Source organism: Tetrao urogallus (assembly GCF_951394365.1).
Source record: "Tetrao urogallus genome assembly, chromosome: 4".
Classification (NCBI taxonomy): Eukaryota; Metazoa; Chordata; class Aves; order Galliformes; family Phasianidae; genus Tetrao; species Tetrao urogallus.
The window spans coordinates 4,535,307-4,563,277 of record NC_136817.1 but is presented as its reverse complement, the minus strand read 5'-3'; the positions used below and the strand labels follow the sequence as shown (position 1 = coordinate 4,563,277).

The 27,971-nt window shown below is 39.2% G+C and overlaps 1 protein-coding gene across 1 annotated transcript in view; it reads right to left on the bottom strand.

Moving 5' to 3' along the window:
* Positions 1 to 9,980: 9,980 nt before the first annotated feature.
* CPE (carboxypeptidase E) overlaps positions 9,981 to 27,971 on the bottom strand; it is a gene marked incomplete at both ends in the record, with an annotated part of 41,757 nt that continues 23,766 nt past the window's right edge. Inside the window, 8 exons of the mRNA XM_079534984.1 lie at positions 9,981 to 10,079; positions 11,153 to 11,271; positions 13,658 to 13,757; positions 15,621 to 15,760; positions 19,544 to 19,722; positions 20,763 to 20,884; positions 21,443 to 21,610; positions 23,551 to 23,747. Of these exons, the coding sequence (XP_079391110.1) occupies positions 9,981 to 10,079; positions 11,153 to 11,271; positions 13,658 to 13,757; positions 15,621 to 15,760; positions 19,544 to 19,722; positions 20,763 to 20,884; positions 21,443 to 21,610; positions 23,551 to 23,747 (1,124 nt within the window). The remainder of the gene's footprint in view (positions 10,080 to 11,152; positions 11,272 to 13,657; positions 13,758 to 15,620; positions 15,761 to 19,543; positions 19,723 to 20,762; positions 20,885 to 21,442; positions 21,611 to 23,550; positions 23,748 to 27,971) is intronic.

Here is a 27,971-nt window from a genome sequence, read left to right as displayed (position 1 = left end):
CGCACAGGAAAGGCAAATCAGTATCTGGGAGGGAAATGCACAGCAGCAGCACGTGCCAAACTGCCATAGCTCAATGTTAAAGCTGGGAAGGAGGATCTTTGTGGAGGAAAGAAATGGGACACGAGGTTGTTTTTCTACTCCCAAGGTTGACATTTAAATCCAGAGTAATTCCACTGAAGTCAGTGGATTTAAATGTAGAGTAGAAAATAGACTCCGTTCCTCCTTTCTAATCACGATGAGAGGTGGAGAATCAGTTGAACGTGTCTTCACCAACATCCTCCTTTCTAGGGGACAGTTGGGATCAGGACCTGAGAGATATGCAAATACCTGGATTTGCTGACTCGTAGAGTTGGATTTAGGACTGATACAGAGGGAGGTCACCCCATCAGACTAAATCTGTTCCATCTCTCTAACAGGGGAAGTTACCTAGAAGTAGGGCCAATATGACTGTCAACACACAGAATCTCAAGCCAAAAACATATGAATCATGTGATGTTTGCAGTAGGCAGAAGCATAGATGTCTAGATCCTATTTTAAGTTTTGGTCATGGAGTATTATTTAAAGGGGTTTTAGTGCTTTTACTCAGTACTTAATTTTATGCTTAGGTTTTCCAAATATTTGGAATCCACTTTTTTTTTTTTAGCATTTGTTTTAGCTTTACAAAGCAATTTTTCCAACTGTTAACAGCTTCAAATGGGGAAAAAAAAGCCAAAAACCTATGACAGGAAGGGTGTTTATAACTAGATTTTTGTCTTTTGGACATTTTGATCTCTGCAATTTTAGGAAGGGAAAACTTTCAATGGAAAAGTGTAACATGGATTTTTTTCCTTTTCATTTCAGGCTTCTGAGTGCATTTCAGACCAAATAAACAAACAAACAAACAAGTAAGGAAAATGAGAGAGAAAAAGCTCATGTTTAAGTGTTTATTGATTCTTCAGATAAATAACCACACTGTAGCTTTCCTGCTGTTGCTTCTAATATCACATGTACTCAGGTAAGAAAAGGCATGATACACTTGCCTGATGCTCTGGGGAAGAACTAGATTGAACTTAGAATCGTGGTGTGACTTTGTCATTTTCCTTGATTGCGTGTGCAATATCTCCATTAATGTGCAGCTTTCAAACACTTTCCCTTTTGTGACTGCTTGTGATTTTCACAGGATCCACATAGGCATCCATTTGTCTAGAAGAAAGCGCAAGTTGCTGTGAAGTAGTTTGCTTTCATATAAGATAATTAATTGTGTGAGGATCTGAGACTAAGAGGAAGCAGAAAAGAAACCGAACTGCAGAGAATGCTCACACCTGTCTAGCTGCATCTTTAAGGGGAAGTGCTGAGTAAAGATCTGATGGGGCATGGACTGTGAAGACAGCCCATTGCCTTCAATTCTTTTCAAAGTCCCAGAATAATGAGGCTGCTCATTAGAAATGATGCAGCTGTGCAAGTTCTATAACTATATGGCCTTCTATTACCACCGGCAGCTCAACTTCTGATAAAGAAATTCCATCTTGCAACGATGTCACATCTACCAACTTGGAATCCAGAGCGCTTTGCAGCGCAGAGACCACAGAATCATAGAATCACAGAATGGCTTATGTTGGTGGGGATCTTAAAGATCATCTAGTTCTGACCCGCCCCCCCGTCATCTTAAGGTGTATCTTAGAGACACTGGAATGAAAACTGAAATTGTGAAGAAAGAACAACTACAGAATCCTGGAGATGAGGGTGAAATGTTGGTCTTTGATGTCCCATCCCTCCCCGTGGAAGCAGCTGGATTTGAGAGGAATAAAAGCTAGCAATGCAAACACTTCTCTTGGCTATTATGGGAGCTGAATCTGCTCACATAATGAATATTAGGCCAACGAGCCAGGCTTTACTTACTGAATTCTAGGAACAATGTAATCTGAGAAAAATTGAAGGCTTGTAAGACTGTAGAAGTCTAGAAAGCACTTTTGAGCATTTTGATTGATCTCAAAATCAAACGCGATACTGAAGATTAAACATGTGCTGCAATCGAGCCAGCTGAGTGGCCAAAGCATCTCTGGTATGGAGGATGGTGGTGGCCTGGAACACTGTCATGGCCCTTGAAAAGCAAATCTTATGGCAACAAAACATGCACATGCAGAGCACAGTGGATTAGCACGTTCTGCTGTATTTTTAAATTCTGTTTATGATCAAAGCTAAGATCTCCCTTGGCTTAGTTTGTGGAACAGATAGCAAGAAAACCCAGAAGCAAACATAACAAATCAATATGCAAATATTTTTAATGGCATACAGATCCTGACCTCAGAATCCAAAAGTGAATTCCTAGAATTCAGTAATTATTGCATCCAAAAATGTCCTTAGATTGATGAAGCAGAACCTCAAAGGTGTGGATGATTGTCTGATACCTCAGGAAAAAATTAAACCAGAAGGTACTATCTGTAGAAAGGGAATTCACATGAAGAATAAAGGATAAAGATGGCACAAATCTGTCTTTTAAAAGGACAGTTTTAAAAATTCATACGATGAAAACATCTTCTGTATGGCCCCATGAACTATTCCAAAGATGAAGGAGTCCCGCTAAGAAAATATGTAACATTAGTTCTGCTTCTGAGTTTGTCTAGTTTCAGCTGCCAACTATTTGATGCTGTTTGGTCTTTCTTTGCTAGACTGTGTGTTCAGTTATGTGGATACATTAATAAAAAGCATGAAACCAATAAAAATGCTTTCAGGTATAAGCATTAGCCTCTACAACCTCAAAAAAAAAAAAAAAAAAGAATTTGTTATAACTGAAGCATTCAATTAGAAGCAGAATGTTACGTTTTTCAAAATTTTACTATTCACCTTTCAATAGCCCTTTTCATTTTATTTTTCTGCCTACGGTTTTCAAAGGAACCCAAGGCATGTGGGATTTCGTTTGTAAGTGAATTGTTTTGGCACACAGACATTTATTGCGATTTTTTTCAACTTCCAATCATTATATTCTTTTCTGGAGATCCACGGTGTTTTCTGGTTTTTATCTTAACTTAGGTTTCTCAAATTTAAAATGAGATTTTGGGGATAAATTTATTTTCAAGATGTATATGAACACACCTCCATATTTAAATGCTTTGCTAAGGTAAAATTCCACTGATTACAAGTTTCATTCTTCTGTGCCACTTGTTAAGGTATATTACATGTAAATTTTATAATTTTGGGGGGGGGCTTTGTTTTCCTGGCAACTATTTAGCTAAGAATTCTTAACATAAAATGCCAACAACTTGCGTAAACTCACAATTAATAGCACTGAATATTTTTCATGTTACTTTGAATTTCTCTTGGCATCTTGTAATTCCACGCAGTACGCTGCCAAACAAATATTGACAGATTAGCTTACAATTCTCTCCAAATTTTGTTTCTTCTCAGTGGAAATCCCCTGCAAGCTCTGTCTAACTTCTGAGACGTTACTCAAATGATCAGAAGATTTTGCAAAAGTTAACTATCTTGCCTATTACCACATATTCCAGAGAGATGGTGGAGTCACGTCCCTGGAGGCGTTCAAGAAACGTGGAGATGTGGCACTGAGGGATGTTGTGTAGTGGGCTTGCTGGGGATGGGTCAGTGGTTGGACTCGATGATCTTAAGAGTTCTTTTCCAACTTTAATGATTATATGATTCTATGACATTTTAACAGGTATCTGATGCTGAAGCCTGTCAGAAATACATGGAAATTAAGAACTAAAGAATCTGGGGTTTTTTTTTGTGGGATGAGAATGTTTTATGTTTCACGGTACAATGAAGTTCAAGACCATTTTCGTTTAGTCTTTCAAGTTTCCTGAGGAAAGCACAAGAAAGCATTGCCTTCAGAAGCTTTATTTCACGAAATCCCAATTACAATAGTTAACAAGCAGACTTTTTAGGTCAGAATACAGTAGAGGTTTCTTGGCAGGCTTCAGCAGAGGGCTGTCTGGTGCATCAGGCAGGATGAAAGCAGCCAACGCAAAGAGCCAGCAGCCGCTATTGTCAATTCAGTGTAGTCACCAGTCCCTTTGGAGCCATTTGTTGCCTCCTTTAAATTACTACTTTGAGCAGTGACGGGGTCCCAGGCTCGCCCAGCCTCTCCACCTTATCCAAAGCACCCGGGTCTGCCTGGGATTAGCGTATTTTATTTAGATAAGAGCCATGAAACCATGAGGCTGAGATCTTTTCATAGAAAAAAAATAAATAAATAGGCACCTTCAAGGATTTCTGTGCACGTAAAAGCCCACCATACCCTGGAGATGCTGTACCTTGTAGCGCTACTCTTTCATTCCTCCTCACATCTCCGTACACGCACAGTGCGTGCAAAAGGCAATCTTTGCATCTCAGCCTCTTCTTTGCCAGTTAGACTTTTCTGAATCCTAAGTTTTCGTACTCCAAACGTGCTGCCCTTCAGTCTGCCTCCCAACAGTCTTCATTCATCACAGCTGCCCCGTAACACCAACACCTCCTTGGTCAAACAGAAACAAATGCAGTGCAGCACAAACAGCTAGCTGCATTTCAGCACACTTCTTCTCCCAGAGCTCTGTATTTCAACCGAACTAAACTAAATGGCATTTCAGCCACTTGAATAGGGAACACAGAGCAGATCTGCTGCTTTGCAGTGATGAATATCACTGCCACAATATATAGTGATAGGTATTTATAGGGACTATAACTACCTTGATAAATCTTCAAATAAATTACTTGAATCTGAAAGGGAAATAAGGTAGCATTAAATCAACCACTGTTCTTTTTTAGATTGAGTTTCTGAGACTGTCTCAAAAACCACATCTGAGACCATGTCCAGCCTGTGGGATGCAGGAATGCTTCCCATCCTCCAAGTCTTGGCACATGCTTGCCCTGCTGAGGTGTGGAGTGAAAGACATAGGCCAGATCCTTCCTCCCATACCAGCAGGGAAGTGCAGTATAGGTCTCCTCCCTCCATGGAAAGAAACTGATGGATGCAGGCCATTAATAAGCTGCAAGTGGGGTCCCAATTCTGGAGACCTGATTCAGGATGCCAGGCCATGCCATAGGAGATCTGCCTCCAAAAGCGAACTTCAGAATTTTGAATGCAAGAAAGCCCTGTAATCCAGTCCTGATGGGTCTTGGCACAAATCAGCCTTGAGCTGCTCAAGCTGGGCTAGTTTTAGACACACCCTGAGAGAACTGGAAGCAGCCAAGGAAAGCCACATGAGCGGATATTGTGTGAACGGAAGGGAGGCAAGTCAGACTGTAATTCTGTACTGCTCTTGGCAGCTAAGGCTACTCTTGAATCTTGTCCACAATCTCTGAAAATGTGTTCAATTCACCTTTTGTGCTGGAGGTGCTGGAATGTGGAAGAGGGATGCTGGTTCTGTACGTTTGGACACCAGCGCGCACAACAGGAATCTCACATTACCGGATGGAGTTGCAACACTATTATCTCCTCTATTGAGGCCATGCTGCAGTCAGGTGAGAAGTTCATCCAGCTTGATATTTCGTCTCTAATCATGGCCCTGACCACATCCGTAGTGGGTGAAAGCAACAAAAACATCACCCTGATTTGCCCTCCTATCCTCCACTGAGATTTAGTGAGCTGCAGGTTGCCTCTGGTCCAGCTGATCTCCCTGATTTCTACTTCAGGTGTTGCAATGACCCGTAACAAATTCCACAACCATTTCTGCATTTTGAGAAAATGGATTACATTTCTTATTTTCTTCCATCTTTTTTTCTGGAAAAGATGAAGAACAATTACTGTTAATGCAAAATGAGCAGCCTTGGCAACATATACTCCTGTTTACTCAGATTCCAGGCTTGAGGGTCTGATAAAAACCCCAGTGAAGGTAACGGGAATCTTTCCAGAGCAGTTTTAGCTTTAGTCTAAAGACACAGACATGTTCCACTCCTAGAATCCCATGGGTCCATAATCCTATTCAGACTTTTCCTGAAGAAAGATTAGCAGAAAGATCTACAAAATCTACTTATTTCACAATACTAAACTGCTTCCAGTGCATTTCCAGATGTCAAATTCCCTCAACATTCCCAATGCGGGAGCCAAAGTCTTCAGCTTCTATCTTTGACAATTTGCACTGTGCACAAAGGGATGCATGATTACAAAAATCTGTGGTGGCTTAACTTAATATGAAAGTAGGACAAAGATAAAATAACATGCAAGTATTAACTATGAATTCAGGGAAAATCTAGCACTGTGATAAACGGTGCCTAAATATGGATGTGTTTAAGTCATTGCTGAAATATAATGCCTAGGATCAGCAGAGCAAGGCAATTTAAATCAATTAACACAGCTCTCATTATCCCTGTTAGTAAAAGTAAAGATCAGTTGCTTCTTTTTTTTGTGCTGCCTACTCCAATACTTGCTGTACTACCCACAACCTCAGCTTCTGGAGGCATAGGATTACATCAGCTTCTCGGTTGTCATTTTCTTCTCCCACTAAAGCAGGCTGTAAAAATGGAAACTTGAAGCAAGCTCACTCACAAAGCCGGGAAAAAAACAAACCCACTGTATTTTTCTTAATACCACGACTTCAAGGAAATCTCTTGGCTATTTTTGTTTTCTGGGTTTAATTACAGAAGTCAGAAATACTGGAACAGAGGCTGTGTCAGCGACCAAACTTCTGAGTCAAATTAAAAAGCAGTGAATTATTCACGCTGGATGTTAATTCTACATAAAGAGAAATGTAGGGGGCAACAAAATATCTACGAGGAGATGATCAGAATGGGATCACTGCAAGATTCAGGAAGTTTAAAGATGGGGACAGCAGTGATGTTTCTAGGTCTCATGCTCCCGGTGCTGCTGACTACAAGCAGCAAGGCACTTTCTCCCTGAAGGAGGTCTACTGAGAAGCTCTGGGGGCAGCTCAGACACACTGACACCAAACTGCTGCTGTTCTACAGCTTTTGCTAGACTGAGTCAAACCGAGCTCAGAAACAGAAAGAACCAGGCGGGTGGGATCTGAACCTGCTTTTAATCGTCTCCTCTAAACTTATCTGTCATACTTGCTTCATTATAATCCTGAGTATTACCAGTTTTGCAAGCACTATGCTTGCTAATCCTAACAATTACTATGAAATAAAAAAATAGATCAAAGAACTGTAAGTACTGGGAAAGGGAGAAAGACTCACAAAAGTGGGTGACCTGATCCCACTGACCCCATACAGATGCAGAGCATCTCATTCTCCCTCATGACTTGACCTGAAAACCTGCTTGGGGAAACCCGCATAGGAAAGAGATACAATCCACAAGTAGGCTATTCTGGCAGTGTGAAGGGGTACGGATGGCTCTCGGTGGGATAGTGGCAGTGAGCCCACTTGTTTCTCTGTTCTAACAACAAATCAGTTGGCATACACCCCTCACTGGGGATTTGCTGCCATACTTTACAGACATACCCAGAAAGAAGGTCACAGCTTGAACCTGTAAATTACTCACACATTGTAAGTTTTAAATAAACCTGTAGATTTATTGTACAATAGTACAGCATGTGCCTTTTAAACCAAAAGCTCAGCAGCACACAACACTTTAATCTTCCATTTAAACATACACAGCCCTACAACACAGCTCAGTTCAGCTAGGAAAGCCACATAAATCACTGAGAGTCCTGGCTACGTTGCTCTGAAGGATGTTTACCTACAGCAGGAACAGTGGCAGTGGTTCTGCTGTTGTAACAGCTAATGACTGTAACCTGCTCTCATCACAGTAATAGCAAGCAGTCACCTAAAGCAAAACGTCAACGGGACACTACATTTCACTGCCAATGCACAGAACAGTAGACTAGAGAATCTCACATGTTGGTACAAGTAAGGGTGAGAAACGTATTACGAGATCAGTCTGATGCAGTGTCTGCACAAGCTATGCTGTACAATCCACCACACAGGAAGACTGGATGCATGACAGGCATTGCACCACATAGTAACACTGCGTAGGTTGATACAGCAAGGTTTGGAAGGGGCAGAGCAGGGTGTTGTATACAAATATACATTCACCTTATTACATTAGTTTACAGGCCAGAAACACTCCTGTAGCCAGTCGCCCATATGCCAGTGGTCCCTTTAATTTTTATGCTGCTTGCTTCAGCTTTACCTGGTTCTGCTGAAAGCGGCATCACTGCTTCCAGGCACTGGATGTGCCTTAGTATTTCCAATTATCACTGCAGCATCCTTCACCCAGGCATGTTCATGTGCCCAGCTTCCCCAGGCTGCTCCCAAGACACGCACAGGTTGGACTCTTGGTTTGACACAGGGGCTCCTCCTCACACTGGAGATTCAAAGGTCACCGCTGGATAAGGACTCACAGCACGTTCAGTTCCCCCAAAGGCTGGAATTCAATACCTAACAACTAAACGATTTACAGGTTTCAGAGTAAATTCCTGACCAGTGAGTATATTCCTTCTGATTGCTGTCCAATCTATCAATGTGTGGTTACATTTTTATTGCAAAGGATTGAGTACTGTTTTTATTAGAGAATACCAAATTGTCAAAAAAGAGTATTTTTCTGTAGAGTTTTAAATACTCAGAGGAGGTAAATTTGGATCCTATTCCTGGATATGTGATTTTTCACTTAAGGTGGGAATACGATAATGCACTGGTGGTTGATCCTAACTGGTACCGAACTTCTACAACATCAGCTAAAATAACATGCTCATCAAAACACAGACAGAGGAAGGAAATCCGTATCAAATACCTGATCTTGGATTAAAATAGAGCAGCAACAGTGTCAGAACTTTCAATGAGATGCTTAGTTGAAATACAGCAGTTCCAGAAGAATTGTACCAAACTTGTACCCACTACAGCTCACGTGTAATTCTCTGACCTCACAAGTTTCACTCAACTCATACAAAATACCAAAGCAAGGTAATTAAACTATAGTACACTTCAAAAAACAAAAAGAAAAGGAGGGAGGAGGACTTTTTTTTTTTTTTTAAATCAAAGTTACCTTTTTGGTCAAATTTCACCACTGATAAAATTCTCACTGATCTGTCTTGCATCCAGATCCCAATAAGACTAACCAACGTAAGAATCAAAGTTGGAACAAAAGCAAACCATTCTTGGCTTGTGAAGCTAAATGCATAGCAGCCATGATTTTCAGCTGTCTGACCTTTGTGTAAAGTTCTGGTAGCTTCCAGTGACCACAGAACTTTCAGCAGACTGTCTAGGCAGCACTGATACACTGAGAGTTTGTTGGAAAGGCAGGTACATAATTTCAACTGGTATGGTCTGAAGTTCCTTTTTTCTTCATGGAAAACAAACACAAGTAGCATATCAACAAGATGCATGAGCTTTTCTTCTTTGTCTGTTCAGAATTTTTACTTTGGCTAGCAAATAATGAGAAATAATATAGACCTGATCTTGAGATACCATGAACGGTTTAAGACAAAAGATCTGAATTCCTGAATTCATTTCATGCCATCTTTAATAGAAGAGTTAATGCAGATTCTTTCTGCTTCCTGAAATGGAGTGAGAAGTTTATGGTTCTTACATATTTGAACAGTCCCAACACCAGAGACACACAAAATGTTATAATGTATTTTAATCATTACACCACCACATTATTATTATAAGCCTTTTCAATCACACTCAGTATAGAACTCAGCAAAGAGCACTGTCTACTACTATGCACTGTCAAATATTTCTGGTGGTACAGGGAACTGACTACAGTGTTTTATTTATTTTTTCTTAAATCAAAATTTAACTTACACATTCTGAACTTGTACATAATACACAAGGCTGCACTTCCATATAGGCTGCAGAGACATTCACTCTTTTTTTCTGATTTGTATATAAGAGTAAATTTTCTATAACAATATGAAAGAAAATTAATAACTTATGTATCTAGCTAGGCGTTTAGTATTTATTTTTAATCATAGTAATCAAAAGATGACTGAAAAAAAATCAAAGTTAAATATTGTGAAGTGCACAAAAATCTAAAATATAGGGACCTTCCACAGTACATTATACTAAATCAACACATAACAGATTCAAAGCTTAAAAGCCAAAATCTTCATTTAAAAATTTAGTGTTTCTGACATCATTTTCCACCATTCCATCAGCTCTTCTTTCTCCTCTTCTTTTCTTTCAGATAATGACTCCAATTCAAAATCAACCTGAATAAGAGAAGCAATCAAAATACTGGTAAGAGAGAGAAGTGTGGGCTTTTAAGAGTCATTTACTAAAAGTTGTTTAACACTGCCATAGGCCCTGGGGAAAGACTTTCTATTTTAGGCTAGGATTTATTCCACAACCTCTTGTGTCTGATTTAAGGATGTGCAACACTTCCATATCAATACAATGAACATCCATAAAGAACACAATGGTGCATAATAAAATTTCCAAAAGAATCCAGCCCTCTGAACAGCATTTGGCTTGTCCAAAGACTTCAAAAACTACAGGGCAAGGAAATTAAGAATAGTTTACAGGTACACGTATCTCCTAGCATGTAACATGCATCTCTTTCACATACTGCTAGCACCTAGCAGGGCAGACTCCCAACATACCAAAATACATGCTCTATTTTATGTCACCAGGAAAATCCAGGGAGCTTTTCTGGCACACGGTTCACTACTGTGGATATGACATATGAGTTACACACTAAAGAAATAAGCATCTATTGTAATTTTTAGGAGCCGACTCCATGCCCATATGGAGGATGAATAAACAATGCTTCTGAAGTCTTAAAACGGAGCATCAGTCTTATCCACCATACAAAGTGGGTACGAAGCACAGCTCCATCATTTCTTCTGCACAGAGCTGAGGACAGTTTTTAACCTGTGCAGGTAGGCACTTGACAATCTAGACTAGAAAGACAAATGAAAATCTCAGGACTGCTTACTCCTTATGCCACACTACTTAGAGATATGCTGTGATTGCCTGATTTCCTAGCCATGTAGCTACTCATAAAAAGAACAAATATCTCAGTATCACCCTCCTCTGTGCCACCTCATTTCAAATGAGGCCATAAGGAAAATAAATGAGTTTAAATGAGGTTGTTCTCAGTGGCTTACACAGCAAGTACTAGAAAAGCAGATTTCCAGACTGTCCTCTAAAACAGTATAAAATATTCTGAAAAACAGCCTCTAGGCTAGGCTATATATATCAGAAAGAAGAAAAAAAGTTAGCTTTTTAGTTTTGTTTGTTTCAATGTAATAGATGCTAAACAGACATCCATATGATCACTTACCACAACTGCAGGACTAAAGGGCACAGCTACTTTTTTAGTTATTGCTAGATAACCTGGTGCTGAGGCTGTGAGTTTGTAGTTTCCAGGCACAAGCAGTCTCCAGTAATCACCATCCTTGGCTGCACAGAAGATGAAAGAAATAAAATCAAATAAATATGCATAAAATGAATTACTGAGCCAAGGAACGGGGACTGTCTAGCTTGTCAGCAACTGCTGTGTTCCTGTCAGCCTTCTTTCAGCTGTCTGAAAGAAATCTTCTGTAAAGACTGTATGAATATATCACCACAGATTTTCTTCTTTTCAGGTTAACGCAACAAGCATTTTTAACTCCGAGGTTGTGCTGTATCCTCCTTCAAAGACTTTGTCTTCTGAAGCTGAAAGCCCTCAGCACACTGAAGAAAAGGGCAATCTGGGACATGATCCTGCTAAAAAAGTGCTTCTCCAGCCAATGCACAGCCTGTTTTAAGCATCTGAGCTTGCCTGCAGTGCAACGTGGATTATTTATGTCCTTCACTCAAAATTCTGGAAATTCAAATTGATATCTATTTTATTCTGCCCAGATTCAAATAAATAGGACCACTTTTCTCAAGCTATAGTGTAGAGAAAGCAATAAATTATCACACCCTGGAATATTCCATGTATAATGTCTCTGAAAGTATCTAATCATTTCAGTATCCAGGCAATGTCTAGGGCTTTTTTTCCTTCCATTTAACTGAACAAAGAAATAAAAGCTTGATCTACCAAGGTCAAAGAAAGGCTTCTACTGCTCTGACTATTACTGCAGACAATTTCTTTTTTTTTTTTTTTTTGGCAGAGAAATAAATTACGTGATGTCCAAAAGAGTGGTGAGGCACTGGAATGGGCTGCCCAGAAAGCTGGTTGAGTCACTGACCCTGGAGGTGTTTAAGAAATGCTTAGATGCTGTACTAAGGGACATGGTTAAGTGGGAAATATTGCTGGTAGGTGGACGGTTGGACTGGATGATGTTGGAGGTCTTTTTCAACCTTAATGATTCAATGATTCTAATTTGCACAGTAAAAAACGTTAGTAATCGTTCACGCTGTTCCCAGACTTTTTGCTTTACAAAACAAAAAGGAAACAAAATACAGAGCAACAGTAATGATCCATTCTACTTTCTGGCAACGAAACAAAGATGAATTTTAAGTCACGAACAAAGGAGCAAGAGAACAATTTAAAAACAAATCCAAACCACAACAACTAGGTCTGTCCTTTTTGAATGTGCTCAAATTTAAGTACTTATTCTCCTCCCTATTTTGACAACACACAACTTCTCAATGAGTACAGATATAAAAATGTGATTCGTGACAATGCTTTTTTATACCATAGAAGTGTGCTTGCTCTCATATTCCAGAATATGCCTTTGCACAGCTTATTCCCTCATTTTATCCCTGAACATTATTCTCAGCCTTACATTTTTTAGCTTTCCTACACACTGTGAAAGAAGGTGGCTAACGTTATTGTGGGCTGCTCTCCTCTTTCGCAGAGATGCTGCCCTTGTGAAGGTGATGTGAAAATACAGCAGAGCCAGCTGAGAGTCTGCCAATCCTATATCATGCTATTCTGTACCGCTGTAAGAGCACAGTAAGACATACCAATGGGAAATGACCATCATGTAAAATGCCAATGCTTTATTATGTATGATCTTTTTTTTTTTTCTTCTAAAAAGTATCTCGTTAAAACAAAAGTTTTTGGAACTTGTCATCTAGAATAAGAAAGCACAGTCAACAGGGAAGACTGCAAGTCAGCAGTTGAAAACAACCTGTGAACTCACTCCTTGGATAAAGCACAACACCAGCCAAAAGCTGACTCCATTTTCTGTGAACGCCAACATGACATTTTTCTCTTTCAAATGCCCTTCTTAAAAAAGAGAAGAGGAGGAGAAGAGGAGGAGAAGAGGAGGAGAAGAGGAGGAGAAGAGGAGGAGAAGAGGAGAAGAGAAGAGGAGGAGAAGAGAAGAAGAGAAGAGGAGAAGAGCAGAAGAGCAGAAGAGCAGAAGAGGAGAAGAGGAGAAGAGCAGAAGAGAAGAGCAGAAGAGGAGAAGAGCAGAAGAGAGTACATTTAGACATGATGAGGTATGTTCACATCGTAATATAAGTTCTGGACTGCAATTTCGCCTTTCAGCTCAAAACAGCACTGCCAACAGCACTGCCAACAGAACTTAAAATTCTAGCAGATTTGTGAAGCACCACCACAAATCAGAAGACAAAATTAGCATGAATAACCAACAGCCATCAGTAGCACTTCACACCAGAGATCCATTAAGCCCCAGCAACTGCTCTTCATCTCCTCTGACAGCAAAACACTAGTGGAATATTCATGACATCCTGCAGGCAAGGAGTTTCTTGGGGCACAACATGTTTTCCTAGGTTCAAAACTATTGTACCTTTAGGCATCAGCTAATAAAGCCTGAAATGACTCCAGTCTGCAAAGGAAAAAATGTGGCAGTATATTCCAGCACTCAGCTTCTTGAGGCACAAAACTTACCAGACGTAATGTCATGGCTTATCCCTTCCACAGAAATTGTAGCATTTGCTATTGGATTGCCCTGAAGATCTTTAACAAAACCCTTCACTCCTCGGTGTATCTAAAATAATCAAAGGCAGAAGCACATACAAAATCATGTAACAATTCCTAAGAGAAGTAATTTGCATCAGTATATTGATATATATCATATAGATATATCTAAGGATGCATGCTGACAACTATCAAGCATAATTCTTAATTCTTAATAATTATATACATACATACATACATACATATATATATATATATACACACACCATTAATAGGTCTTTAATTTTTCTCTGTATAATAATTATTAAACATCAAGGTCAAAGAATTCAGCTTAGTTATTCTAATTCCTCCACATTAAACAAATGTTTTTCAGAAACACACATCAAATCACAAAACATGAACACTGGCTTCAAAGCACTGGTGATTGGGAATTCATAAATGTGCTGAAAAATTTCCGAAGAGAGGCTGAAAATAAAATTTTACAAATAGAAGTTTCACCAACTGTCAGAATTTAGGGCAAAAGATGGATGGAAATGCTTAAAAGTCAAACAAGGTTAAATGTGGGCACTTGGGCTCTTTCTCAAAACGTCCAGGGCTTTGAGCTGGGACAACTTGGAGTCACAGCACTCCCCACTGAGCTGCAAAAGAGCTACAATGGATCAGGTCTTTGTTCCTTCTTGCCTCATAGGCACAGCATCCACTGAGCTTTTGGGATCTCCAGCTGAAAACCTTCTCTGTTCAGTTTCAGTGACAAAACCAGATTCCCCCATTTCTTTAAAATCAAAGGAGGAATAGCGGTGGCACTGATGTTTAAGAGGTGCTTGAGAACAGGGACCAAGATTCACCATCACTACTCACTTTCTTCTCAGAAAACACCAGGATTATCTGAACTGTCTGTTCCTAGTGAAATTAAAGCACTGATGTGACTGCAGTGTGTGAGGAGACCAGATTGGCTGAGAAAAGCAGAAAGTACACATTAGCACTGTTCTGGCAATCACCGGGGGAGCTGGAACATTGGGCTGGCCTTGTTACTCTCCAAGATGCCAGGCAGACCATCTGAAGTTCAGAGATAAAGCCAGCAGCTCCACAGGAGCTAGGAAGTTGACGAATCAATCTCTTACACGTTAGTAATTAGGGACGTGCAATGACACCACAGTTTTAAATGACAGAAAGAAAATTAACCCATGCAGCCAAGGAGCTGAGCAACGTCTACATAGCTGAGACGTGGATCCCATATTAAATTCCAGCCCACATACTACTTTCAAAACTGTTCAACTCAAGCATTTAAAATGATGGAGTATTTCACATTTCCAGCTAAGTCAAGTGGTTCTGCAAAAATAAATTCTTGAAGTGAACATATTACTTGAGCAACTCTGCCAACAAAGTATGTCTCTGATTTCATAATCCCAAGTGTGCAGCCATTAATGACAACAGAAACGTTTGTGATCTTTAAGTAACAACCTCCAGATTTCAGAAATTTGAAACTGCCACAGTTTGGCAGATATGCTCCCTGATGCTATACTGAGATGCCACCTACAGCCCAACCTGGTCATCTAGGCTCCCTTGTGCGTGCAGTCATTCATCCCATCTCTTGCACACACACACTGTAGAGGGCAATTTCTCTCCTTGTGCACACATCCATGCTGGTGGGATGGGTTTATGCTCGGGAGATGTGTATTAGTAACCATTCAGGAGGCCAACTTAAGTTAAGCATCTGTAAAAACTGTGATGGATTTCATATTTTTTTTTCCTTTCTTTACTTTTTTGACAGCCTTACATTCAGAAGTATCACACAGGATTATCACCTTGGAGACATATAAGAATTACGTACCGATCAGATTAATATGAGATATCAAAGTAGATGTTCACTCAGCACAAAGTCCAGAAGTTTCACATACAATAACTAGAGTTGTGCCATTCCTTTTTTTCTTACCTGCTCAATGTAATTGATGAGGGAGTTCTTGTTGTCCTCCCAGTAGCCCTTCAGAGTTTCTTCCGGTGGGAATTTTTCACAGCTAAGCTCCACCGTGATTTCAAAGCAGTTGCTGCTGAGGTAATTGAAATCCTGCATTCCTACGATGACAGAAAAGAGTTATGAATGGATTTTGCATTGTTCCTAAGTAATTGGAGCAAAGAGGGACATGTGAGATGCTGGACATACCAAGAAAATAATAGCTATAAATACAATCGGTACAGTTCTATTTAATCAGCTTAGTTCTGAACTGAATGCTGTTACAACAGAGAAACTAACAAAACCCTTAACCCTCCAAAAACACTTTTGTTTTGGAAAGTTTAGAAAAAACATGACTGTGATGATACACCTGACCGGCGTGCTCCTATCCGACAGGTTTTTCAGTTGTTGGCATAAAAATAACTTTTTTTTCCTCACTGGAAACTTGAAATCATTTCCAATTATGTCTCATATATCTCCTGATGAAAGTAAAAGGTGATCATTTTGTAATTGAAAAAGAATGACAATTAACTATAGAGCAAATGAAGCATGATAAAATGTCTTTGAACGAAAAACTGATAAACATTGGTCAAAAACACGATAAATTTCCTGAGAATGTAATATTTCAACTCAGTAACATTTTACTTGAAATAGCATCTGTTTTCTAAAGAATATTCTGAGTTTGGTCAAGCTTTTGTACATAGATCCCAGATATATGATTTTCCACAAGAAAAAAAAGAAAAAAAAAAAAAAGCAGACATCCTACTAATTTTTTTCCATTTATTTGTTCTATAGACAGAACGCAATACCTTTGAAAGAGAAACACTGGACAGATTTTGATTAATTAACAGAAATCTCATTATAAATGTAGCTTTCACCATACAAATTTAAAAGTATATACAACAGCATCATCAACAGGTGTAAAAACCTGGTGAGAATGACATATTCTTTTGCATTTCTGAGCCACTCCTCTCTCTGCAGTGGGAATGTTGGCTACTGCAAATCAGTCAACAGATAACCAAGGCAGTTCCAGCTCTGTAAGTGGATCAAGAGCTGAGGGGAATGTGATTGTCCTTAGGAAGGTTACAATTACACTCTTTGCAGATGCTGGTAACAGCTAAGCTCTTGCTTTCCCAATCTAGGTAGCAAGCAGAGTCAGTGGGCTCTCTAACAGAAGGCTGAAAAGAGAAAGACTACCAGGTATTCTGAGCATCTCCATAGATGCTCAAAGGATTTACAAGTAGCTACTTCATTCAGCCCTGTGTTGATCCGTGTGAGCTATGCAGGAGACCTAATACGATCTCTTTACTAAAGCACTGGCACTGTGTACAGCAATGTCCAGAGAGCTGATGCCATATCCAAAAGAGAACACTGAAGGCAGCTAACAGATTGAGTCAGGAGGGATTCTGCCAACATATGGATGAAGAGTCTATTTTCTGCCGATCAGGCAATAGACTTTTAACTACTGATAGGAACAGAGACTGTTCAGACTCATTAAAAAAAAAAAAAAAGCTTTCTATTTTTAAGCCTGAGCATCTCCATTAGATGGCAGGAAAATGAGGACACAGAAGGCAAGATGTGCTCCTGAGAGGGACAGCTCTGATGTCCCACCATGCAGAATATGCGATGGATCATCACCTGTACACAGCAAGAGAGCAGCATTCGTGAGTCACCCCGACAGCTGACTGCCAGGGAAGTGTTCCACACAGCAGATAATGCTGCTTTTCTTGATTCTTTCTTTCTTGTGGAAGAAAGAAAGAAATCACGAAGGGAATAACATGGTGCCAAAGAGCAGAACATAATTTTACTGTGATGCCAACAACCCTTGAACACCGCAGCTCCAATACTCAGGAATTTTTTCCTTCTCCACCTCTCAAAGCAGGTGACACCAGGGATGCCCTAGCATCCCAAGGACAGAATTAAGAAGGAAGGTAATTCTTGTTTTGTGCAAAACGCTCATACCTCATAGTTTGTTTCCTGGCTCTTGGTATGGCCTCCTGAAAAAAGTCCTGCCTACATCACTGATATACAGGTGATGATCTGAATATCTGGCACAGAAAATGAGTTAAAGATAATCTGGATGTGAACTACGCCTTACTACATCTGCAGTGTGGTTGTACTGGCCTGGCTACAATTTGCACTCTTTATCTGCCTGTTCACTACAGTAATTAAGTGCAACACTCAATAAATCAATACATTTCAAAAGATTTATTCAACCCTGCAGCAACTTTGATACCACTGCCCAAGCTTCCAACTGCCCTATTCCTCATTGTTATGTACCCAGAATATATCTGAGGTATCCACATCATCACATTCCCAAAGCTTCTCATTTTAACAAAAAAAGGGGAGTGTGGTGTACCATTGGAATCCAGGCATCAGAATTACCTACAATTTGAATTAAAAGCTGTATCAGAATGCTGGGTGTACTTCCACATGTGTAAAGCCAGTAAATTCCAGCAAGACAGGATAGAGCCTTATACACAACGTGGAAAACGTGCATCCTACATGCATTGCATAAAAACCCTAAGAAATGTATTAGTATCAGTATTGCCTTCCAAGCTGGTAGCATGAAAGGTAATTGAAGTTAGATGTGAATGAACAGAGTGCCAAGAGTGATTAAAGGTTATCTGAAACAGAAAGATACCTAAGCAATAGCCTATGAGCACAGCAGTGGAAACTGCATTGAAATGCTATTTTCATAATGACGTTAGGATCTGATTAGATTCTGGTGACACTGCCATGACTGAGCAAGCAGAATATGCATATGGCTTGTTAGTAATTCATTACTATCTGCTCTTCTCATTTATATTTCCAAATAGCTATTCCACACAAAAAGTACATTAAAAAACCATTACTGGTATTGAAAAGCTATGCACTCAATAGTGAAGGAAATTCCAAAATTATTCAATCATTAATTACAAGCTGATAAAAATAAGACCAGCATTAAAGAAAACATTTCATATACAGGTTTGTTTTTGCTTGTGGCCTGATGCGGCCTCTTCCTACAGGAGTACAAATTGCTTTTCAATAGCTTACATCACTGCCAACTTTGAGCATACTACCATCTGGATAGCAAAATGTCACCAATACAACAGATGACTTCACTGCCACTTTCTGTCTCCTAAGAGAGCTTTCCAGACTAAAGGAATAAAATTTCAATAACATTTTAACTTGAACTAAGTGATGTTTAGTTATTTTCCTTAGCTCTGTATGTAGAAAGGACTGCTTTCACTGAACTCCTTTTATGCTCTTGTTGTTGCTTTTCTTCTGAGTCACTCTGTCGCTCTTACTACCATGAAGGTTTTGGTCAACAATCACAGCTTGCCAGCTGACTTTTACACTTGGGAAAAACAACAACAAAAAACAAATTCATGCTGTATGGTTCACAGTTATCTCCATTGCATCTCCCCATTTTTTACTGCATTGTATTAAGATCACAGACTCTGGTTAGAACTAGGACTCCTTAATTCTTGCTTTTGTATAAATACATGAAAAAAAAAAAAAAAGGGCTCTCTTGAGCAATTTTCAGTCTAATTTAAAAATAAGATCCAAAAGAAGAAATTAATTCAAGCTTTCCAACAAGTTTTTCCAATGGAAAAGTCTTTCTTTGTCTTGTGCAGTTTAGTTAGGATGAAAGCACTGCATCGAAACAATGGAAAGAGAACATTTTCCTAAGGAAAAAAAATAGAGGCTAAAAGTTAAATAGGTCCACATTTTCATAGCTAATATTCAATATTTCAGTAAGTCATTTTTTGATTGAACTGAAACAATTAAATTAAACAGTTAAATCTTTCAATCTGGTGTTGCTGTGGTACTAGAGCAGTGATATTCCAGTCTGAGGGAATGAGTTTCCAGAGTGAAAACTCAAGCTTGAAATAACCACCTGAGTCAGCCATGGGTCTCACCTCCTGGGACACTGTACCATGCACCACCATTTGTCGTTCCATCCACAAAGCTGCTGTCATCATCATTTTTACGACACGGTGGTCTGTTTGGATCAGACATAGCAGGGTTTAAAGATGAGTAACTGCGAGCCAGGCTTTGAAAAATAGCATCATCAGGGCAGGAGCTGTATTCGTGAGCACTGCCTGGGGAGAAAAGAAGGTCCAGGAACAAGAATTACCAAAAACACAGTCATACAGGCTGGGGTCAGAACCGAGGCTACCCGTGCTGCACCTTCAGGATGGTGCTGGTAAATTCTCTGTCTGTCAGTAAGCCTTCTGTAGCACTATCAACTAACATGGCGTTATTGGAATCACACTAACATTCCTCCAGTCCTTAATCAATTGCCTATACCAGGCTGCCCTGTTATTAACATGAGTATTCATATCAGCCTTAATATTTATTAAGATATGCGTTTCAATGTGCACCAAAAAATCCAAGGCATTTTAGGCTTTCCATTCTTTTTAAGAAAACAGAACATGGAAAAATGTTTCTACTTAAGAAGTTGTGCAGCCTGGTATTCCAAGAATTTGCAATTAAACTACTGGAGGGTAGACTGAAGAAAGTCAATTACCAACAATATCATCACATCACAATCATTTCAGTGATGTGTACAACCTACAGTGGCAGAAACAGCCGTGTGCTAAATGGTAACATCTCTACCTCGAAGTGATCCTTGTTTTTATATGACCAATACTGATGAAACAGTAATTGCTGTTTTTGTTAGCATAATGTTGCTTTCAGAAATCCTCTCTGTAAACGTGCAAGTAGAGAAACCTTAGATCATACAGACAGTCTAGACACATCTATCTAGCTTCACTTAGCAAGGTACAAATGGCCTCAGCTAATTAAAGACCTAGGATGTCTTTATTAAATGACGGATCATGACTTCCTCAGGCATTCCATCACCTCTGTCATGTAATTCTTGCAAAACAAGATATCTGTCTTCAAACCTGGACAACATGGTCATACAGTAACTACTTTTAAACATGTTATTAATTAATGAGTAAACATTAATGAATAATAAGTCATTACTGTCATTCCATTATGTTTACAACGCGGATCTCAGGTAGCATTGATGTAAGTACATGACAACATAATACAGAGCACTGAATAATGTTTATTATAATAAATATGGGGAAGAAAAGCATAGAATAAGTATTTCTATCTCCTCGTATCTACATACCACTCCGAGTCTCATCATAAGGGTAGTTTGCAACAAGGTCTCCTCCATGAAGATTGGCAGAGAGCACAAAGGGAATATCCATAATCCAGTGAATGACACCTTTCGTTTCAGGAGCGAGCTTTAACAAAACAGCATTACCAGCAGTTAAAAATTGATTATTTAGTGTAGAGACTTAGTCACTTGCATATATGTGACTTAGTTATTGTCATGCGTGTTGTGAAATCATTTAAATGAAGAGAGCTGGATTAGTCTTTTACATCAGAACTTGGGTTGGTTCATTATCAGCCTTAAATCTGGTGTAAATTAGATCAGAATGAGGAAACATATAAGGTTATCTCATTATTTTTTTTCTTCACATTATGATTATATCTAAGCTAAAACTATAACATAAAACCAAGAATAATAATTCAAAGTATAAGTTGTTTGGACATAGTCCAGTTCTCTGCACTGAAAGTGAAATTACTTCATTTAATAATCTGAATCTGAAGATAGAAAACGGCTATTAAGGACATCAGATGAATAAATTTGAAGTGATCAGAAAAAAAAGAACAAAGCAGTTACACAAAAACAGAATCACAAAGACTGCACACACAGCTTCAAGGGTTGGCTGCATATCTGCTTACAGAAAATGGAAGAGAGAGGCGTGCAAGCAACTTGCTCTTCTGCTTCTGCTTACCTTGGGATTCTGGTCCACAGCCTTCTTCATGTTTTTCAAGAGGTGATTGTTTGGGCCACCCTCCTTCTCATTAACGTAGACTATCCTATCCAGATCAGGGAAATTTCGGTTCAGATCTATCCCCTGGGCATTACTTCGACCAACAAACCAGTCTTTAAGTTCACCGGGCTAAATGAGGGAAAGAAACAGAAAGAGAAGGGAGCTTGGCAGATTCAGGAGCTTAGGAATCAGTTCTTATGTAGGTATATTTATCAGTGTAAATTTACATCGTGTTCTTACCTTTCACGTTCTCAAGAGTAAGAATGGACCACGTGGGAGTAAAAGCTAAATAAACCCAAACTGTCTCAGAGGAGGAAATCACTCCCATCATAACAAGTCTGGACTAAAGACGGGCAAAATTACCATCAGACTTTCCAGTGCCTGTTTGGGTTGTGCTTGTTGAGCCTGCCCTCAGGACATGGCTTTTCCCCATTGACTCAGGTGCATGCTTTGCCTTACAGACCTCATTCCTAAGAGCCTCTGAGCAGCTGTGGGTGTATCCACCAGCAGCAAGGCACATTTGCACTTGCTTCGTAGTTCTAAATGGCTTCAGGACAAAGAAGGACATTAATCTTTATTTCTCTTGAGAGTTTTATTTTTGTGGCAACCGTCAGCTTCATCTGCTGCAATGGTGGCACCAAACAAAGATGCAGAGAAGAGTTCTGCAGAATCTTTCAGCTGCTCCTTCACATGAGATGTGATTCTGCATTAAGGAAATGCCTTCAGCATGCGTAGTTTTCCTCAGCTTGTCTCTCTAAGCTTTCAGTGCTCTGTGAAATAGGCTTAGGTAGATTTTTTGTCTTAGTCTTGGAATATATTAAATGTTGTGTCACACACCGTGCGTAAAGATGGTGCTAAATCAGAACTAAAAACACTAAAAGAAACTGCTATGCAAATCATTGATAATTTTAAAACAAGGCTTGTAAAAGCAAATGTACTTTGGCTAAAATGTTTCAGATGATCTCATTACTGAATCTCTACAGTGAGAGATTTCAATCAAGTGGAATAACGCACCAATTTGAGGACAACTGCTTTATTACCACTAGAGGGAGACATCCTCATGGACATGGGTTAAAACAGGTCTCAGGTTTTTAAATGCCCTCCTAATAGGCTGCTGAATGAAGAGTTCAATGGAGTTTAACTTACTTAACCATAAATGAATAGCCACATCAAAAGATTCCATATTTATATATCTAAATATATAGAGACATCAATAGGACTTGTAGAACAACTGTTGTTTTCCTTTAGAATAATAATACACACTAGAAATGGGACAGAAGAGTATCCCATTTGTCCTTTATTTGCTAACCATGCACTAACACTCTTTACTGAGTCTCCATCTTAAACTAAATACTAGATTTTCTTGACTAATAGCACTTAGCTTAACCTAAGTACCTTATGCCTAAAATATAGATTGAGTTGCTTTTATTAAAAATACGGCTCACTTAGATTCCTTGAGATAATTCACATAATGCAACTAATTCACATAAATGCATTTAAGTTAGAATATTAGAGGAAACATCAACTTTTTTTCCTCTCTATTACTTTGGAAACATGATGTTTTCCTGCAAGTTACTTGTTCAGGAAGCAATTTGGTCAGCCAACTCAGATGAAAGAATAGGCATGAAGCATAAACATCATTACATTTTAAAATGAAGTATATTCGTTTAAAACAGAGACAGCTATCCTTGGAAAGCCCAAGCATGATATCTTCTTTGTTAAAAAGAATAAGCCTACTTTACTATTAGAAAATAAATTAGGCTGTACCATTCAGTGATCCCCACAGAGTTCATATACTTATAAAATAAATTAAGGTGCCATTTTGATCCTCAGGTTGATACAGAATTACAGAATCACTTGAATAGGAGGGGACCTTTAAAGGCCATCTAGTCCAACTGCAATGAACAGGGACACTTACAGATACATCAGATGCTCAGAGCCCTGACCATCATGACTTTGAATGTCTCCAGGGACAGGGTATGAACAACCTGTGCCACTGCCTTAGGAAAAGAAACTTTTTCTTTATAACCAGTCTAAAATACATAGATAGATATTGTAGTTTTACAAACCTGAGATGCTGCCTTCTCAAAGCCATCCGGATTCAAAGATGGCATGATATGGATACGTGTGCTATGGATCAGGTTGATAATAGTTTCATTGCCTTTCTGGTATTCATTACATAAGTACTGAGCCAAGAAGATGAGCAGCTCCCTTCCAACAGCTTCATTCCCATGCATATTCCCAACATATTTAAATTCTGGCTCTCCTGCAAGAGAAAGAAGCAGCATGTCTTAGAGTAGCACGAAAAAACCAGGCATGGACTACATCACAGTACATCAGAGACAACTCTACTACTGTGACTACGTTTTGTCACAGCATCCCCAGGAAGCTACAAGCCTCTTCTAGGAAAGTGGATCTAGATCTTTTTTCTCCTGAACTCTGGCTAAACAGTCATTTACATTTGGTTGTTTGCCAAAGCCAGAGAAAGAATACCACTATTTCAAAATAAATGCTAATCATAGCTATTAACAACACTACTGTTGAGGTATAATGCAATTGATGCCTCAGTAACACAAAAAGGTGTCCTAATTTTTAAATATACAAACTGACACTAACAGAGCTTCTTATCCTTCATGTTCTCACCAAGATTAGGTTAACCTTGTCCCACTACACACGCATCAAACTGCAATTCGTCTACCAAAATACTGCCAAGAAACAGCTGCTGATCCTAGTGATCTGAAAAACCCAAAGCAGTTGCTTCAGATATTCAGCTCAGACTTTATGAAGAAAATGCAATGACCTAACCCATGGATCACTCCTGCTGAACATTCCAAAAAACATTCCATGCATGTACCTATCGTATGAACAATAAATTCTCATGAACCATGTGAATTATTGTTTTATATATTGAACATATACAAGGATGTTTAATTATATATTTAATTTTGGCTTTAATACATTCTGCATATTTTTATATATTCATTTACCTGTGCATGTTCACATAGAAGTTTATATATATATATATTTGTAAGTTCAGCACCTAGATAAACATTCCAACATTCCCAAGTTGCACCCTCGTGATCTTAGAAAGAGAACACATTGCAGAGGCCTGAGGTCTCACAGAGCTATAAAGGATTTACCTTTTGAAGGACCACATCTTGGACTCTAGAGATACTTTAGTATAAATGTAAATATCTGAAGGGGGAACCAGCAAGGAGAGGAAGAGAGACCCCCTATACTCTGCCCTTGTGACACCCCATCTGGAACCCTACATTCAGGTTTGAGGCTCCCATTACAAGAGCTGTTGCAGTGGGACCAGAGCAATGCCACGAAGATGATTAAAGGTCTGGAGCACCTCTCCTATGGAGATAGGTAGAAAGAGTTGGGAAAAGAGAAGGCTCTTGGGAGACCTCATTGCCACTTTCCAGTACTTGAAGGGAACCTAAATCAGGAGGCAGATCAACTCTTTACACGGCCTGAAAGTGACAGGACAAAGCTAAGAGGCCTTAAACTAAGAAGGGAGAATCAGGCTAGGTGTTAGGAAGAAATTCTTTACTCAGAGGGTGGTGAGGTCCTGGCACAGGCTGCCCAGAGGGGTCATGGATGCCCCATTCCTGGTGAGGGGCTCAAAGCCAGGTCTGAATGGAATCCTGGGCAGCCTGAGCTGGTGGGTGGCAACCCTGGCCATAGCTAGGGGTTAGAACTAGATGGTCTTTAAGGTCCCCTCCAATCTAAGCCATTCTATGATTCTATGATTGCCTCATATTTAGCCAGAAGGACATGCTGGCTTTTCTCGTTATTTGCCTTTTTAGAGTTCACCTGTTAGCACAGCTTGAATCAAACCTTCTGCTGATAATATGCTTCAAATAGTCTCCATAAGCCCTGGGATAGCCTTTAGCACTATCACAGTGGCAAATTCAAGGCAAGAAGCATTACAAGCAAGGCCTAAATAATTACTAATCAAGCACACAGCTGTATCTGCTTACAACTCTTTAGTCTGTGCTTGAAAACCTTAATCCACTGATAAGGTCCTAGCAGAGCACTATTAATTCCAGGACTTCTTTTCTATGATAAGACAGCTTTGTACATATTATTCCCTCATGTTTTTTGTCAGTTAGGTTAAAAAATACTCCGATTCAAATGAAACAGCATCGTTTTATCTGATATGTACAACTCCATTACTGTGACTAAAGCCCTACATTTCCTCTTTTGGCATTGACTTATTGTTTCTTCCTATCTGTTAATACCAGGGAATGTAAGAGGTCTAATCATTAAGAGTAATCAGGCCATGCACTCAGCCCAACCCTATTAAATCAAATGGATACTATTTAATAAAACGTGCAGCAGTGCACATCGCAAATTCTCATAATTAGAACACTCATGCATATGTATATTGCCATATAACTTATGGGGAAAAATTGTTTTGCAAGCCAAGACATAAGCTTGCTACCATGGCAAAGATGAACAGAGCCACACTTGGCATTTATGGTTTTTCCTAGAACACCATTATGGAAGCCTGAAGGAGAACTCACTTCTCCTGATTCCCAGACGTTGCGTAAATAAATAACGAATGCGTTATTCACTTGCCTTTCTCTTCCACCTGAATTTACAGAACTGGTTCAAATGAAGGAATAGAAACAAAGGTTTTCCATGCAGTATCACTTTCCAGCGCCAATCAAAGAATTGTTAACAGTTTTTTATCAGGGTTTTTGAAAACAAGTACAGTCTAAAGTGAACCCAGAATAAAGCCTCATCGACCAGCATCTCCAGCAGCAATGAAAATCTCACATGGGCACAAAAAGCTGAAAGGAGTTGTGGAAGAGGCAGAGCGAGTCAATGGAATTACAGAAAGTCTTTGCTATGTAAAGTGACTGAAGATAGCTGGCTGGAGGAATAGCTGCTCTTCCCATTAATCCCTTGTAAGCCATTTAACATAGACCTTAATCACCCTTTATATTCCACAAATGTAACTGCCTCACAGAATTCTTATTTTTTAATAAAAGGACTCTGAAAATCTCAATTGGATTATGAACTTTTTAAAAGTTTCTCCAAACGAGCAGAAATGCTTCCCTTCCATGGCAGACAACGGGACACAGATCTTACAGAAGAGGTATAAAAAGTCTCATTTATCTGACACCCACACATGCAATAAAGTAAAACTATGTTAAAGAGTTTCCATGTTCCAAGATATGATAAACACAAAGGAATGCATCTGTTGCATGAATATTTAAAATTCTTATTTAGCACTATTTGCTTTCTGACAGTATCTGTACAAAAGACAATCTCTCATTCACAGTAACCACGGCAGGTTTTGTGTGATGATGGGAAGATGACATTTATAAACACTTACATACAAATTCAGCCCAGATACAGAGGTTTGTGATAACAAATGAATGGGTGGATGACTAGTAACATCTTTTGGGGCAAGCCATAAGAAATTAATGCAGCAATCGACTTCATAAATATCTCGGTGTCTCTCATCACGCCTAAGCCAGCACATCATTAAGGCTTTCAGAAAGCTTTTACAACCCTCCTAGATTGATTACAACCTGACAAATGTTTGAGGAAAGAGTATTTTGAAACGGCGAGCATTTCTGCTACCTGACAGACACTGTGAAATGTCACTATTTGCTTCTGCAGTTACAGTCAGCTAAGCTCTTCCGCAGCTTCCTAGGAAGAGAAGGAACGTTGTTGATATTGGAAAGGTTGCCTAATTAAAGGTGACTAACCACTGCCATTTTTAGGTCAAAGTGTATTTGAAAAGACAGTTATCTTCTAAATCACAGGAGCAAAAAGTTTAGCACTTACTACGTAGGTCACTCTGAAAGTAATGCCTCCTACAATTTCCATGGAAACCACAACAGATACAAGTAGCACAACAACGCCATTTGATAGAGCACATTCTCCACTGCAAAACTCTCCTTTTCAATGTAGCCACCACCTCTAGCTCTGCATTTTGCACTCATGGAAGTGCAAGCCATACAGAAGGAAAAACTGACTACTGGAAATTTTAGGTCCTCAAGGAACTGTTTTGCAAATGAGTATCAAAGATTCCTTAAAGACTTTCATTTCTAAAGGAAAAGCAGGTAATGTTCCTGAAATAACAGACTTAGTGTTCTTGATTACAGTTGCTTTATCTAAAGGTGATCAAGGAATTTCTTACGCTCCCCATTTTTGTTAGTAGTTCAAAGAGAAACAAATTCTCTGGAGGGCAACTATGAGGAAAATCAGGGACTGTAACATGAGTTTCCTCTTTGAACATAAAAATGGCAAGAGGAAAAAAAGAAAATAAATGAGGATAAAATGTAAGAAAGAGTGAAAGGATCAGAAAATTTAGATTTCTATCATTTTGGTAACTAGGCACTTCCAACCTGCCTGAACAGCATTTTCAGTAGAAACACTGATTTCTATGACATGCAAAAATGAACAGCCCTGCAAGACAGAACAGCAGGCAGTATTACTTTCTAAATTCTTGCATAGGCCTTAGGAT